This window comes from Panthera leo, chromosome A3 (assembly GCF_018350215.1).
Source record: "Panthera leo isolate Ple1 chromosome A3, P.leo_Ple1_pat1.1, whole genome shotgun sequence".
Classification (NCBI taxonomy): domain Eukaryota; kingdom Metazoa; phylum Chordata; class Mammalia; order Carnivora; family Felidae; genus Panthera; species Panthera leo.
In genome coordinates this window covers 99,865,314-99,878,955 of record NC_056681.1, presented here as the reverse complement: position 1 = coordinate 99,878,955, position 13,642 = coordinate 99,865,314, and the positions used below count along the sequence as shown (strand labels likewise).

The 13,642-nt window shown below is 46.0% G+C and overlaps 2 protein-coding genes across 3 annotated transcripts in view; one reads left to right on the top strand and one right to left on the bottom strand.

Annotated features, from left to right (window-relative positions):
- The window catches only part of USP39 (ubiquitin specific peptidase 39), a 29,850-nt gene extending 23,764 nt beyond the window's left edge, over positions 1-6,086 (bottom strand). The window contains exons 1-2 of one of the 2 annotated variants that reach the window (XM_042932887.1): positions 5,790-6,086; positions 1,200-1,269 (exon numbers count right to left, since the gene is read on the bottom strand). In XM_042932887.1, the coding sequence (XP_042788821.1) occupies positions 1,200-1,269; positions 5,790-6,057 (338 nt within the window). In that variant the 5' untranslated portion in view covers positions 6,058-6,086. The remainder of the gene's footprint in view (positions 1-1,199; positions 1,270-5,789) is intronic. The other variant, XM_042932889.1, reaches the window with a different exon arrangement.
- Positions 6,087-7,106: 1,020 nt separating this feature from the next.
- CA3H2orf68 (chromosome A3 C2orf68 homolog) lies at positions 7,107-12,980 on the top strand. The gene is made up of 5 exons (XM_042932886.1): positions 7,107-7,313; positions 7,392-7,510; positions 8,488-8,639; positions 9,005-11,562; positions 11,819-12,980. The coding sequence occupies exons 1-4, from the start codon at positions 7,207-7,209 to the stop codon at positions 9,125-9,127; spliced, it is 501 nt and encodes a 166-aa protein (XP_042788820.1). The 5' UTR covers positions 7,107-7,206; the 3' UTR covers positions 9,128-11,562; positions 11,819-12,980.
- The last annotated feature ends 662 nt before the right edge of the window (positions 12,981-13,642 follow it).

Sequence of the window (13,642 nt, the reverse complement as noted above, 5' to 3'; positions counted from 1 at the left end):
TACTTTTATTGAATCCACAGGTGACAAAGAGATTTCTCCTCAAATATTAACTCTAATTAATTGGTACTGGTCCCAGTAAAGCTATACTGTCCATTAAAGGAAGCAAGAGCCACAAGTTGATACTGAAATTTCAATTTAAATAATTAAAATTTGGGGCACCTGGGTGGCTCAGTTAGTTAAGCATCTGACTCTTGATTGTGCTCAGGTCATGACCTCACGGTTCATGGGTTCAAGCCTTGGGTCGGGCTCTGCACTGGCAGTGTGGAGCCTGCTTGGGATTCTCTCCCTCTCTCTCTGCCCCTCCCCAACTTGTGCACATGCTCTCGTGCTCTTTCTCTCTCTCTCAAAAATAAACATTTAAGAAAAATAATAAAATTTGAAACTTGGTTCCTCAAGCCATGTTTCAAGTCCTCATTAGCCATAAATGGCTTGTGCCTGCCACAACAGCTAGCCCTTATAAAGAGTAACTCCACAGGGCGCCTGGGTGGCTCAGTCTGTTAAGCGTCCGACTTCAGCTCAGGTCATGATCTCACGGTTCGTGAGTTCAAGCCCCGCGTCAGGCTCTGTGCTGACAGCTCAGAGCCTGGAGCCTATTTCAGATTCTGTGTCTCCCTCTCTCTCTCTCTGACCCTCCCCCGTTCATGCTCTGTCTCAAAAATAAATAAACGTTAAAAAAAAATTAAAAATAAAAAAAAATGAAGAGTAACTCCACTACTAAGAAAACTTCTATTAGCACTACAACCTTAGAGCATAAGTTGAAAAGCACTGTAAGATGCCATCTGGAATCAAAGAAAAGAAACAGGGATGAGGTGACTACCTGTTTTAGGACATATCTGTTTTTCTTTTCTCTGTTGAATTCCAGCCACCTAGAGTAGTACCTAGCACGTAGTGATTGCTCAAAAAATATTTAAATTTGTTACCGTCATTTTAAGTACACTATGCACTCTGTTATTCCACCAAACAAATTCAAACTAAGCTAAAAGCTCTTTATGCATGTGCCCACCCTTAAAAAAAAAATGCCCTCTAACACTTTATATTAAAAAACAAAGATTAACAAATACGGCAAGAAGCACAATCTTCTGGGCAGAAAGCTTTAAAAAGAATAAAATTTGTGATCATTTGACATACAGTCAAATCTATGCACTTCCTGCATAGATTCCATCATTCTGTGCTGCCCTTGGCATCCCTGTCCTACTAACCTGTTAATGGTATCCAGGTACGGGCAATGGCGGCTCCTCCGGTCCTCAGAATCCACGCGGCCATTCTTTGCTGAAAGGAAAATCATCACAGGCTGTGAAAATGGGAAACCAGTACTCAGGGTGAACTACTAGTACAAAGAAACCCAGAAATGAGAAAAACTAAACAGGATGAGCTCCTACACAGGAGGCATGGCAATACACCAAAAAGCCCACTAATGGAACAAGTGCCAAATTGGGAGAATATATGTGAAACTCATAGAACCAAAAAACGATTCATTTGCAGATTACATAAAGAAATTGGTGAAACAATAAAAGACAACCCAACAGAAAATGAGGAAAATATCCTCAACAACCAAGAAAATGCAAATTTCCCTGGACAATAATACACCACTTCATATCTACCATAGAAAGAAAGAAATAAAATCGGAAAATTCCAAGTGTTGGCAAATACATAGAGCAATTGAAATGTTCCTGTAACTGCTGGTGGGAATGTAAACTGTTACAACCTCTTGGAAAATAGTACAGCAAGATCAAAGCTGAAAATATGCAGAACTCTGACCCAGCAATCTCTACCTATAAACCTGAGAGAAACTTTTGCACATGTACACTGGAAGTGCTTAACTAAAAATATTTATAGCAGCATATCTGAAAGGGCCCAAATTGGAAACAAACCTAATATCCGCCACAAATAAAATAAATAAATGTATTCTGGTATCACCAATAGAACACTATGTAGCCATGAATATCTATTTGAATGAACCTCAAAAATATGGTTAGCAAAAAAAAAGGTAAATCAGAAGACCACATACATATGATTCCATTTACATCAAATACAAAATAAAACACAGTACTACTTAGGGATACATATATGAAGTAAAACGAAAAATACGGGGCGCCTGGGTGGCTCAGTCAATTAAGTGTCCAACTTCGGCACAGGTCATGATCTCGCAGTTCACAAGTTTGAGCCCTGCACTAGGCTCTGTGCTGACAGCTCAGAGCCTGCAGCCTGCTTCACATTCTATGTCTCCCTATCTGTCCCTCCCCCACTTGTGCTGTCTCTCTCTCTCAAAAATTAACACAAAGAAACTTAAAAAATAAATAAAAGTAGAAATGAAAAAAAATTCAAAATAGCACATAAGAGTATTCCAATATATAGAATAGTGAATTCCCAAACAAGGAAGGCAAATACAACTAGGAAGGGGCCTAAGGGACCTTCCTAAGGTACTGGTTACATACCACTCAGCTTCTTAAGCTGAATAGCATTAGGAGACAATTCTCCATAGGTCTCTCGTGTTTCTGCCCATATTGTGATCAAGGGCACTGTCTGCCTCCAGACTATCTTGTCAAGAATATTTGTATACCAAACAGCATTAGAAGACAGAGAGTCGCCCTACAGAGCAAAGGGGAGGCAAATTCAGACTATTATGAAAGATTTAAGTTCTGTAAGCCCAGAGTTCCTCTCCAGTAAGGCCACCCACTGTGAGTATGTGTCCTCTTCATATTGCACTGTGGGAAATGACACTATAGGAACTAGTCCCATCTTCATTAGCATCCAAAAAACTGTAGCAGGCTAATTAGGCAGCTTGCAAATAAAATCTCAAACCCTTCACAGTTATTGACAAGTGGTAAATTTAAGGATGTAAATGTTCATTCTTCTTTATTTTTTTAATATATATTTTTAAATTTATTTATTGTTTAATTTACATCCAAGTTAGTTAGCGTATAGTGCAACAATGATTTCAGGAGTAGATTCCTTAATGCCCCTTACCCATTTAGCCCATCCCCCCTCCCGCAACCCCTCCAGCAATCCTCATTTGTTCTCTATATTTAAGAGTCTCTTATGTTTTGTTCCCCTCCCTGTTTTTATATTCTTTTTCCTTCCTTTCCCTTATGTTCATCTGTTCAGTATCTTAAATTCCTCATATGAGTGAAGTCATATATTTGTCTTTCTCTGACTGACTATAATTTCACTTAGCATAATACCCTCCAGTTCCATCCATGTTGTTGCAAATGTCAAGATTTCATTCTTTTTGATTGCCAAGTAATACTCCATTGTATATATATATACACACCACACCTTTATCCATTCATCCGTCGATGGACATTTGGGCTCTTTCCATATCTTGGCTATTGTCGATAGTGCTGCTATAAACATGGGGGTGCACGTGTCCCTTTGAAACAGCACACCTGTATCCCTTGGGTAAATACCTAGTAGAGCAATTGCTGAGTCGTAGGGTAGTTTTATTTTAATTTTTTGAGGAACCTCCATACTGTTCTCCAGAGTGGCTGCACCAGTCTGCATTCCCACCAACAGTGCAAAAGAGATCCTCTTTCTCCACATCATCGCCAACATCTGTTTTTGCCTGAGTTGTTAACGTCAGCCATTCTGAAAGGTGTGACACGGTATCTCATAGTGGTTTTGATTTGTCTTTCCCTGATGATGAGTGATGTTGATTGAGCATTTTTTTCATGTGTCTGTTTGCCATCTGGATGTCTTCTTTGAAGAAGTGTCTATTCGTGTCTTTTGCCCATTTCTTTCACTAGATTATTTGTTTTTCGAGTGTTGTTTGTTAAGTCCTTTATCGATTTTGGACACTAACCCTTTATCTGATATGTCATTTGCAAATATCTTCTCCCATTCTGTCAGTTGCCTTTTAGTTTTGCTAATTGTTTTCTTTGCTGTGCAGAAGCTTCTTATTTTGATGAGGTCCCAATAGTTCACTTTTGCTTTTGTTTCCCTTGCGTCCGGAGATGTCTTGAGTAAGAAGTTGCTGCGGCTGAGGTCAAAGAGGTTTTTGCCTGCTTTCTTCTCTAGGATTTTGATGGCTTCCTGTCTTACATTTAGGTCTTTCATCCATTTTGAGTTCATTTTTGTGTATGGTGTAAGAAAGTGGTCCAGGTTCATTTTTCTGCATGTCACTGTCCAGTTTTCCCAGCACCATTTGAAGAGACGGTCTTTATTCCATTGGATGTTCTTTCCTGCTTTGTCAAAGATTAGTTGGCCATAAGTTTGTGGGTCCATTTCTGGGTTCTCTACTCTGTTCCATTGATCAGAGTGTCTGCTTTTGTGTCAGTACCATCCTGTCTTGATGATTACAGCTTTGTAATACAGCCTGAAGTCTGAGAGTGTGATGCCTCGAGCTTCGCTTTTCTTTTTCAAGATTGCTTTGGCTATTGGGGGTCTTTTCTGGTTCCATACAAATCTGAGGATTGTTTGTTCTAGCTCTGTGAAGAATGCTGGTGTTATTTTGATAGGGATTGCTCTTTCTTCTTTAAACTATAATTGTGCATTATATTCAATCCATCTTAGTACCTGTGATCTATTTCACCATAAAAATAAAAGGGAGTTGGGGGGGGGGGGGGGGGGGAGACAAGCCAGAATAGCAACTGGGATTCTAGCCTGTTCCAAAGAAAATAATCTCCTTTATCACAACTAAGCAAGATACCTAAAAAACAATTTCTCTTCCAAAGAAAGGGAAACCAGAAGCTGATAAGGTATTTAAGAAGGGCAAAGAATGCCCTGAAATTATTAATTACTCAAGAATATTTATCAAGCACTTTCTATGAGTAATGTGCTATTCTGGACCCTCCTCGTAATACAAAAATATGTCAAACAGAAGACTGTAAGAACTTTAAGAGTTAATGTTAAAATATAATCATATACAGATAACCAGGACCAGAAGGCAGAATTATAAAGTCTTGGAGAACTAGGAACTCCTCCCATGAATCCCACCCTTAGCATGTAAGCATAGTGATATATTCACCTGCTACTTCAGTAGGCTTTTACTAACTCTCCACAAAGCAAGTATACAGGAACAGGTTCAAGTCAGGAGTTTCAAGTTCAGTGAAGGAAATGTAATTGCAGTGAAAAGGGAAAGCTTCACAAGTGGTGGAAATGTACTTAACAACTGGTAGGATATCAACAAATTGGAAAAGGCAGCCCACTAAAAGGAAGCCAAGGATGGGTAAAGAGGTCTCTAGGAATCAGAGAGTGTCAGGCGAAGCAGGAATCCAGAGAAAGCTGGCAAAAGGCTGCAGTCACGGAAGGGAGTTAAGACTCACTAGCAGTTGTTAGAATGGCTCCCAAAGGTCACAGCCTCCAGAACTACCTCCACTAATTTTCATAGGGACAGCCACGTAAGACCCACTTTCCCAAACCACAGTGACTCAGTCCAGGTAAAGAATGGCAAAGCAGTGTGGCGGAAGTGCCCAGGGTTCAGGATCTTGACGCTACATGGTCACATTCCAGATACTACAACAGAACTCACAAATCAGGTGTTTTGTAAACACTGAAGGAGATAACATAATTTAGTAAGTGATTTTCCAGTTATTTACAAAAGTAATTAGCACAGCGCCTGGCACACGTTAGGTATTAGATAAAGGGCAGATGCTGTTATTTCTACTGTTAAAACATCAAAGGTGCGGTTGTCACTAAGACTAGTGCTGTCCTCGTTAAAACGCAGTGGAGGCCTGTCGCCGACACGAGTGGAGGGTGAATGCCCCACCCCCACCCTCACTCCCAAGGAAAGGGAGTCGAGAGGAAAAGGAGAACGCAAGAGTGGAGCCCGCGTCCGGCCCAGCCCCGCGCACCTCGCACCTCCCGCTCAGGCTCGGAGTCCTCGTCAGCCTCGCGCTCCCGCTTCACTCGCACGGCCGGGACGACCGGCGTCGGGGCCTCGCGCGCGCTCACAGGCTCGACCTCCCGCTTCACACGCACTGGGCTGCCCCGGGAGCTCGGCGCCTCTGTCTCCCGCTCCCGATCTCGCTCCCGCTTGACGCGACCCGAGCTGCCCCTCGACTCGGACTCGCGCTTCCCGCGGGTGGAACCACGAGACTCACGCTTGGACCGACCGGACATTGCCACTACCGGCCGGGTCGTTCTGCGCAAGCTCAAAGCACGCCAGAGCGCGCGGCAGGCATCCAATCAGGAGCGGCGCTGTTAGCCAGCCCAGGGCTCTCTACGAGTCCGCATTGTGGACACATTTCCCCTGGAGAAACTTCTGGGAAGTGCTGCGCCTCTTGTGGTCCCTTTAGGTCTGGGCGGGGGCCTGAGAACACCATGCGGGCCTACTGCCACCTTTCCCAAAATTTGCAGCTGACACAGGGGGAACCTTTCATTGGTGTAGAAGCTGTTGGCTTGCCTCGGTGGTTCAGTCGGTTAAGCCTCTGACTCTCGATTTTGGCTCAGGTCATGATCCCACAGTGCTGGATGGAGCCCCACGGTGGGTTCTGCATGCTGAGAGCACAGAGCCTACTTGGGATTCTCTCCCTCTGTCTCTGCCCCTCCCGCCTTCAACTCCTGTGCTGCTGCTCTCTCTCTCAAAATAAATAAGTAAACCTCAAAAAAAAAAAAAAAAAAAAAAAAAAAAAAAAAGACTAGAAAACCAGTCCTGCATATTCTACAAGCGCTGAGTCCTTCTGCAGGGACAGTTAAGACATGGGTAGGGTGGACTCAGGAGCTTCGCCGGCTGGAAGGGGTGTCCCGGTCCCCAGCAGTCTTCCTGGGGCTGCCTGGTGGCGGGGTGCTGCTCTGTGCCCTGCCAGGGCACTTACCTCCTCACAACCTCTTTTGAGGTAGATGCTCTCAGTTACCTTGTTCACAAATGAGAAAACTGAAGCACCGGAGCTCAATAGCTGAGGTCACGCAACTGGCGATGGGAGTTTCACAGCATTTTATCACACAAAAAGCAAAGGAAGACTCCACACCGAACGCTGAGTGGAGTCAGCGTTTGTGTTTTTCTGAATTTTCTGATGCATCAGCAGTAAGCCTAAGTCCTGTTTCCTATTGCTAATTTCACAAAGAAAAGCCCCGACGGAGAGTGGAAGCCGCGCATGCCCCATCCCAGCACCCGCGCAGGCAACTCCGCGCGCCGGGCCGCTCGGCCCGGCAGGCTCTTTCGGGGCGGGTCCAGGGCCGGGGGCCGGAAGTCGGGGTGCGAAGCTCGCCAGGCGGGAGGGCGGCCGTTGGGGCCGTTGATTCGCCGCGGCTCCGACCCCAAGGCTCCAGATGGAATCGACGCCGGATCCCGGGCCGGGACTCTGCTGCAAGCCGGGCGGGCGTCTGGACATGAGCCACGGCTTCGTGCACCACATCCGACGGAACCAACTCGCCCGGTACCGCCCCGCCCTGCCGCCGCCACCCCCAGCCTAGCTTGGCCCGGCAGTCTCTGACTCCCGCTCGGCTCCCCGCAGGGACGACTATGACAAGAAGGTGAAACAAGCAGCCAAGGAGAAGGCGAGGAGGCGGCACACGCCGGCGCCGACGCGGCCCCGAAAGCCCGACCTGCAGGTGTACCTGCCGCGACACCGAGGTGAGGCCGCCCACCCCGCCTGCCTCCTCCAGCCCGCGCGCTCTTTCGGCCCCCAGCCCTTAGCCTTTATGCGCTCTTTTCTTTAAATGGAAAAAAAAAAACCAAAAACAAAAAAACACTTTTTATTCCCCAAGGCTCAGTTCATGTCGTCCCTTCCCGGAACCCCCACCTCGACGCTCCCCATTCTCCGCTCCCTGAATCTCCCTGAAAACAGGGAAGGCTCCATGGCCCCCAGTTAAGCATCACTATTACAGGAAATACCTGGGAGCCGGCAAGAAGTTGTTTGTCTACCGGTTTGCCCACCATGCTATACTTGAGAGTTCTCACTCCGTGACGGAGAGAAAGCTTGGCACAGCTGTACTTGACCAGGACATACTTGTGGAATGAAACTCAAAAGTCAGTATTTAAAATGGTTTTTTCTTTAAAGAAAAACAATAAAAGCCATTTCTCAAGCTTCCCAGATACCTAGAGATAACAGTACCTAACTTGGCACTAGATTTGTTTAGCATTACTAAATTTGTTTAGTGTTAGATCTTGGGTATGTTCATTCGTTTAGTTTTCATGGGATATCATAAGTCGGAAACTATTATCATTTGTTTCACAATCAGGAAAGAAGCACAGAGAGACTAAGTAACTTGCCCAAGATCTCAGAGCTAATAAATAGCAGAGCCTGTATTTGAACCCAGGCAGGGCTGTATCCACCTCTCCACTACTTTCCTGCGAAGGTACATTGTATATCTACTATGTGACTGTACATTGTATATCTACTGTGTGTGTGACAAGACTGCTGGCCCCAGAGCAAGGATACAAAGGTAAAGGAAACTACTGATTGGCAGCACACTTAACACATGCACACACATACAGGGTCCATAGGAAGATTGGGACTTTCTTTATGGTATGTTTTCATGTTTCATACATGTGGGCAGGGGCTCCAACAGCCCTCCCCTCTTCCCTCTCACTGTGATTCATCCCTCCAGATGGCTCTACCCACCCAAGCAATCCAGACTGTGAGGAATCCGGTGAAAGCAGCAGTAGTGGCAGCTCCGAGCCAGAGCCTTCTGGCCATCAGCTCTTCTGTTTAGAATATGAGGCAGACAGCGGAGAGGTCACCTCAGTTATCGTGTATCAGGTATGCCTCGTGGAAGCAGCTGCAGCCTGAAGGTCCTGGGCCATGCTAGAAATCACTGCCAGAGCCTCAGCCACTGTTTTCCTCAGGGCCAGTGGGAAGTGTCGGCTCCAGTTAGGAGCATAGACTGCTGGGTGATGTTTTGAGCACAACTCACACCTGTCACACAGTGATTCTCAGCGGGCAACAGGGAGGGCATGTGGCCCCCAGGTGAAAATCACTATTACAGGGGACACCTGGGAAATGACAGGCACTGGCAAGAAGCTATGAGTCAAATGGAGTTCTGTGAGAGTGTTGTCTAGGAACAGGGCAGGTCGCCTTTCCAGAAGAGGCCAGGCCCTGAGCTTCCCGACTCTTCCTCCACGTAGGACGATGATCCAGGAAGGGTGAGTGAGGAGGTGTCAGCACACACGCCTCTGGACCCACCCCTGCGAGAGGCCCTCAAGTTGCGCATCCAGGAGGAGATTGCAAAGCGCCAGAGCCGACATTGACCAGACTGAAGGCATTCTCACCAGGCTGGATTCACTGCCCAGGGAGCTCACTCCTGGTTTGGGGGTGCCAAGACCCGTTTGAACTGATCTCGAGACATACACATACACACACGCACACCGACACACCCCAAGCTGACACATCCATAGGAATAAGGTGTTGCAGGGACAAGCCTGGCCACCTCCTTTGCAGCCATTCTTTCTTGTATCTTGGCCCATTTGACCAGCCTAGTATTCTGGAATTCAAAAATTTTGTTTGGCTAGCTTGGTGTCCTGGAAGCAGAGATTCCAGGGAGAACTGAGGTTTATAATAGCTTGTGCTAACATGCTGCTTTCTTACTGAGGTCAGATGCCATAGGACACCTAGCTGCTGCACTCCACCCAGCTCACTGAACTGTGTTTGTTGCTTCATGGTTCCTTTGTTCCTAGCTTCTGCTCACTTCCATCCACGTTTTCCTAGGTCTTTTTTTTTTTCAGCTGTTTCTTTGTTCTTTCCATTCTCTCCTCTTTTGGTCTCAGAATCCATGAGTTCCACCCTACCTCCCAATATGACTGTGCACCTCCCAACTGCTCAGGACTGTGGAGGTGGGGAGTTCTGCAGGTCTATCTTGTGGACAAGCTCTCCCACTTACTCTGATACCAGTGAAGTGGGAGATTTTCATTTTGCAGATTGCATGGCTTTTGCAGATTCCTCTCACACCCCCCTGCTTTGCACTGTCTAGATAGAGCTAGAAGATGATGGCACAACCAAACTGCAGGGGTTCCCTGCAGCACAACCTGCCTTGGATATGGCTACAGGATTCCAGTTTTCAGCCTCCCCAGCTGTGAACAGACCATCCTCTGCTCAGGCTAGAGAGGGATCAGCAAAACAAGCGTGAAACGACTCTCCCAATGTGATATAACAGTCTTGAATGTACATACAAAGGGAAATTCAACATAAGCAATAATTGCCTATTGGGAGCTGTGGTTGCAAAAAAGAAGAAGAAGAAGAGGAGGAGGAGGAGGAAGAAGAAAAGGCCCAAAGGGCAGTAAAATGAGCCTCTTTCCTCTGCCCTTCCCCTGCCTCAGTCTTTTTCCTTTCCTATCTCCCAAGAGTATATAAACTGAGATCCTTAGACTAAAGATCCTAGGAATATCACTGCTTTCACCTCAGTGAACATTTTCCTTTATACAGGGTTAGGTTGAGATCTGAGAAGTCCACAAGACATCCTGTGCACTGCAGTTCCAAGCCACTTCAGATTTCCAGCAACTGACCTGACCTAAGTGACTTGAAGTATGGGGTTTAAGTGAGCCCATGAACACTAAGACTTCTTGAAACCAAAGTCCCCCTGCCCCGGGGGTTTCTCTACATCAGGGTCTCAAGATTAGTCTGGCCTTTCCATCTCAGCAGCTTTTCTCTTAAAGGACACCTGAGGGCACTGTTGGTTTGTGCCCTACACCCCTGAAAATCTACCGCCTCAGGAATGGGGCAAGGCAGCTACTTAAACTACATCATTAGAATCTAGCAAGCCACAGCTTGCAGTACCGGAGGAATTCTGGGAAGGTGAGTGAGGTGGATAAGTTAGGCCAAGGACCAGAAGGTTCCTGACCCATAGAGCTGGCCTAAGGTTAAATGCCTTAACTTGCCAGTCCTGGGCTCGGTTGTACTTTCAGAGGAGAAAGTCTGCCCTCTACTTAACTCAGCCTGGCTGGAAGTGCCTTTTGACTTCTAATGTTAACTACCCTCCAGAGCCTCCCAGGTCAGGGAGGCTGTGCCATACTCTATCCCCAATCTTCCTGCAGCTCAGAGGACTGGGGATTTTAGTCTTCCAGCTCTTCAACTGACCTTCCTACTTGGACATAGGATTTCACTGGAACTCTTAGGCTTCCTAGTCTGGAAATGCTTTTTGCATCTGTCTTCTCACAACTGGATGGCCTGTTTCACGGATTTATTACAGAATTTAGAAACAAGACCAGAAGAAGAGGTTGGGGGCATGGCACCTGAAATTTTAGCCTCCATTCCTGTTTGTGAGAAAGGAAGTGTGTACCTATTGTGACCTTTTATGTGTTTGTCATGTAATCCTCACACTCTCAGGTAAGAGACTCACAGGAACTTCTTGTTTGTGAGCTTTTTTCTTGAGGCATTTTGCTTATCAAGTGCATATAAAATATTTCCACCCAAGAAAGCATCCTAACTCTTAGCTAATTTAAGCAACAGGACTAGAAACCACTAAGCCTGGTACTGAAATGAGAGGTTGTCCTCTAGGGGAGGCCTGTTGGTGATGCTGCTGCCACTGCTCCAGATGTGCCTGAAATGCTTCTCTGGTGATGGCCTTCTACCAGCTGACAGCCTTCTAGCTCAGGCTCTTTGCTTGTTGCCACCCCTCAGCAGGGCTCCATGATGGTACTGGCACCATCTAGTGTATTCACCAGACTTGGCTCCAGACATCTTCCGGCAGGTTTTTTTTTTTTTTTTTTTTTTTTTTTTTTTTTAATTTTTTTTAACGTTTATTTATTTTTGAGACAGAGAGAGACAGAGCATGAACAGGGGAGGGGCAGAGAGAGAGGGAGACACAGAATCTGAAACGGGCTCCAGGCTCTGAGCTGTCAGCACAGAGCCCGACGCGGGGCTCGAACTCACGGACCGCGAGATCATGACCTGAGCCGAAGTCGGCTGCTTAACCGACTGAGCCACCCAGGCGCCCCTTCCGGCAGTTTTCAAAAATCAGTGCTTCACCATCAAGGAGCATGTTCCAGAGCATTTCCCATGGGCTCTAGAGATGTCACAGAAAGGTCTGCCATGGCTATTTGGTACAGTGGCAACCATGTCGGACTAACTGGAGCTTTCTGGCAGGCTGCTTCAGAATCAGTCCTAATTTGACTAGGTACTTTTTTGGCTGTCTATAAAAAAAAAGTCTGGGAGCCTCATAGACCTATCTCACGCCCCTGAATGTTCTTACCGAGGGTAGGCCTTGGAGTTTAAGGGTTTGTGTTTCCTGGGCCATGATGGCTGATATTATAAATAGAAGGAATCTGGAGTTTTTAGGGGCTTTCGGCTGTATAAGAGTAAACACTAGAGTTTGAGTTCTAGCCAGTTGGCAAGCATAGAAGTCTTTGAAGAATGTAATGCAAGAATGGAAAAGAAGAACGTAAAGCTTTTTGTACTGAGTGTAGGAGTCTGTGGAGCTTGGCCAGCCAGTAGGACCAATGTGGGCAATAACAAACACTTCTCCCTGTGGATGAGACTCTGAAAGGGGCATTCCACCTTCATGATCCACTCTGCAAGACACTGCCAACTAGAGATCAGCCCGTGGGGCTGGAAGAAACCGTTTGGGATAGTGACTATCCAGCCTGCTGTGCATTTGCCAGGATGCGTGGATAGTAGAGTAGTGGATCCCCAGCCGGTTCCCAAGTGTAACTGAGGCCCTTGCATATAGGAAGAGGAAGGAGGACAATTCTCTTCCTACCTCTGAGCCTTCTGGGAGAATCAGCATGGAATGTTGACAATTATTTGAAACATTTTAAGCTCCCTCATTGAATTCTGCCCTGTCCCTGAGAAATCAGATGGCCAAGACGCCATAGGCACGTACCCCAAATTTCTCCAGTAGTTAGAGTGACGCTAGAAGTAAAAACCTGAGTAAATGGCTCCTTTGCCTTCTCAGTGCCACCAGATGAGAGGTTGGTTGCTCAACTGGTTGAGTTGTGGTGTTAAATGTGTAACAAGCCATCTGTTCTTCTGTTTCCTCATTTCCAATGTTTCTGTTGTGTGGATGGATTAATGAAGTGAAGTGTGCAAATTATTTGAAAATCCTGGAAGAAAGGTACTTTTCAAAAACAGTATTCTTTTTGAGCAATAAACTTAACTATTTTTACAGCACTGTTTTTGCCAAGAGTTTTGAAATCGCTTGTGTACATAAGAGAAGTACAGATTAAATGCCTGCCCTAAAGTCATTCAGCACCACCAAATCAGCACTTGAAATCTCATCTCTTGCTTTGCCTTGACTATTTTAAGAACTGTCCTGGTTGGAGCATAACAACTAGACTCACGTAGCATTAAAGCTAGAAGGGACTATTAAAGATGTCTGGTCCCACTTGTTTTCTGATAAGTGACTCCTCCCTACCGACTACACACAAAGAGCCCTTCTGTCATAGGGAGTCCTGTCTTGGGGTAATTCTACTTTAGGGATTACTGAGATTGTCATATTAAGCCAAAATCTGTCTCGGTCACAGTTCTAGAGTGCTTGTCTTACCTCTACATTAGAACAGCCAGTTTAGGACCTAAGTAGCTTCTCAGGTCTTCCCATGATAACGGTTGGACAGCAACTCAAACCCAGCTCAACTGAGTGTAGTTAAGTGTTGACTAAGACTTGCAAAACTTCCAATGAGGTAGGAAATGCTGAGGTTTCACAGTACCGTTGGGCAGGTGAAAAGAAGGTGTCTGCTCCAATGGGAACACACCTGGGCAGGAAGGTGGTGCTTCTCTGAATTAGCAAGAGGCACCTCTGTATTCTGGGGCACAGAACATGGCGCCCAGAAAGT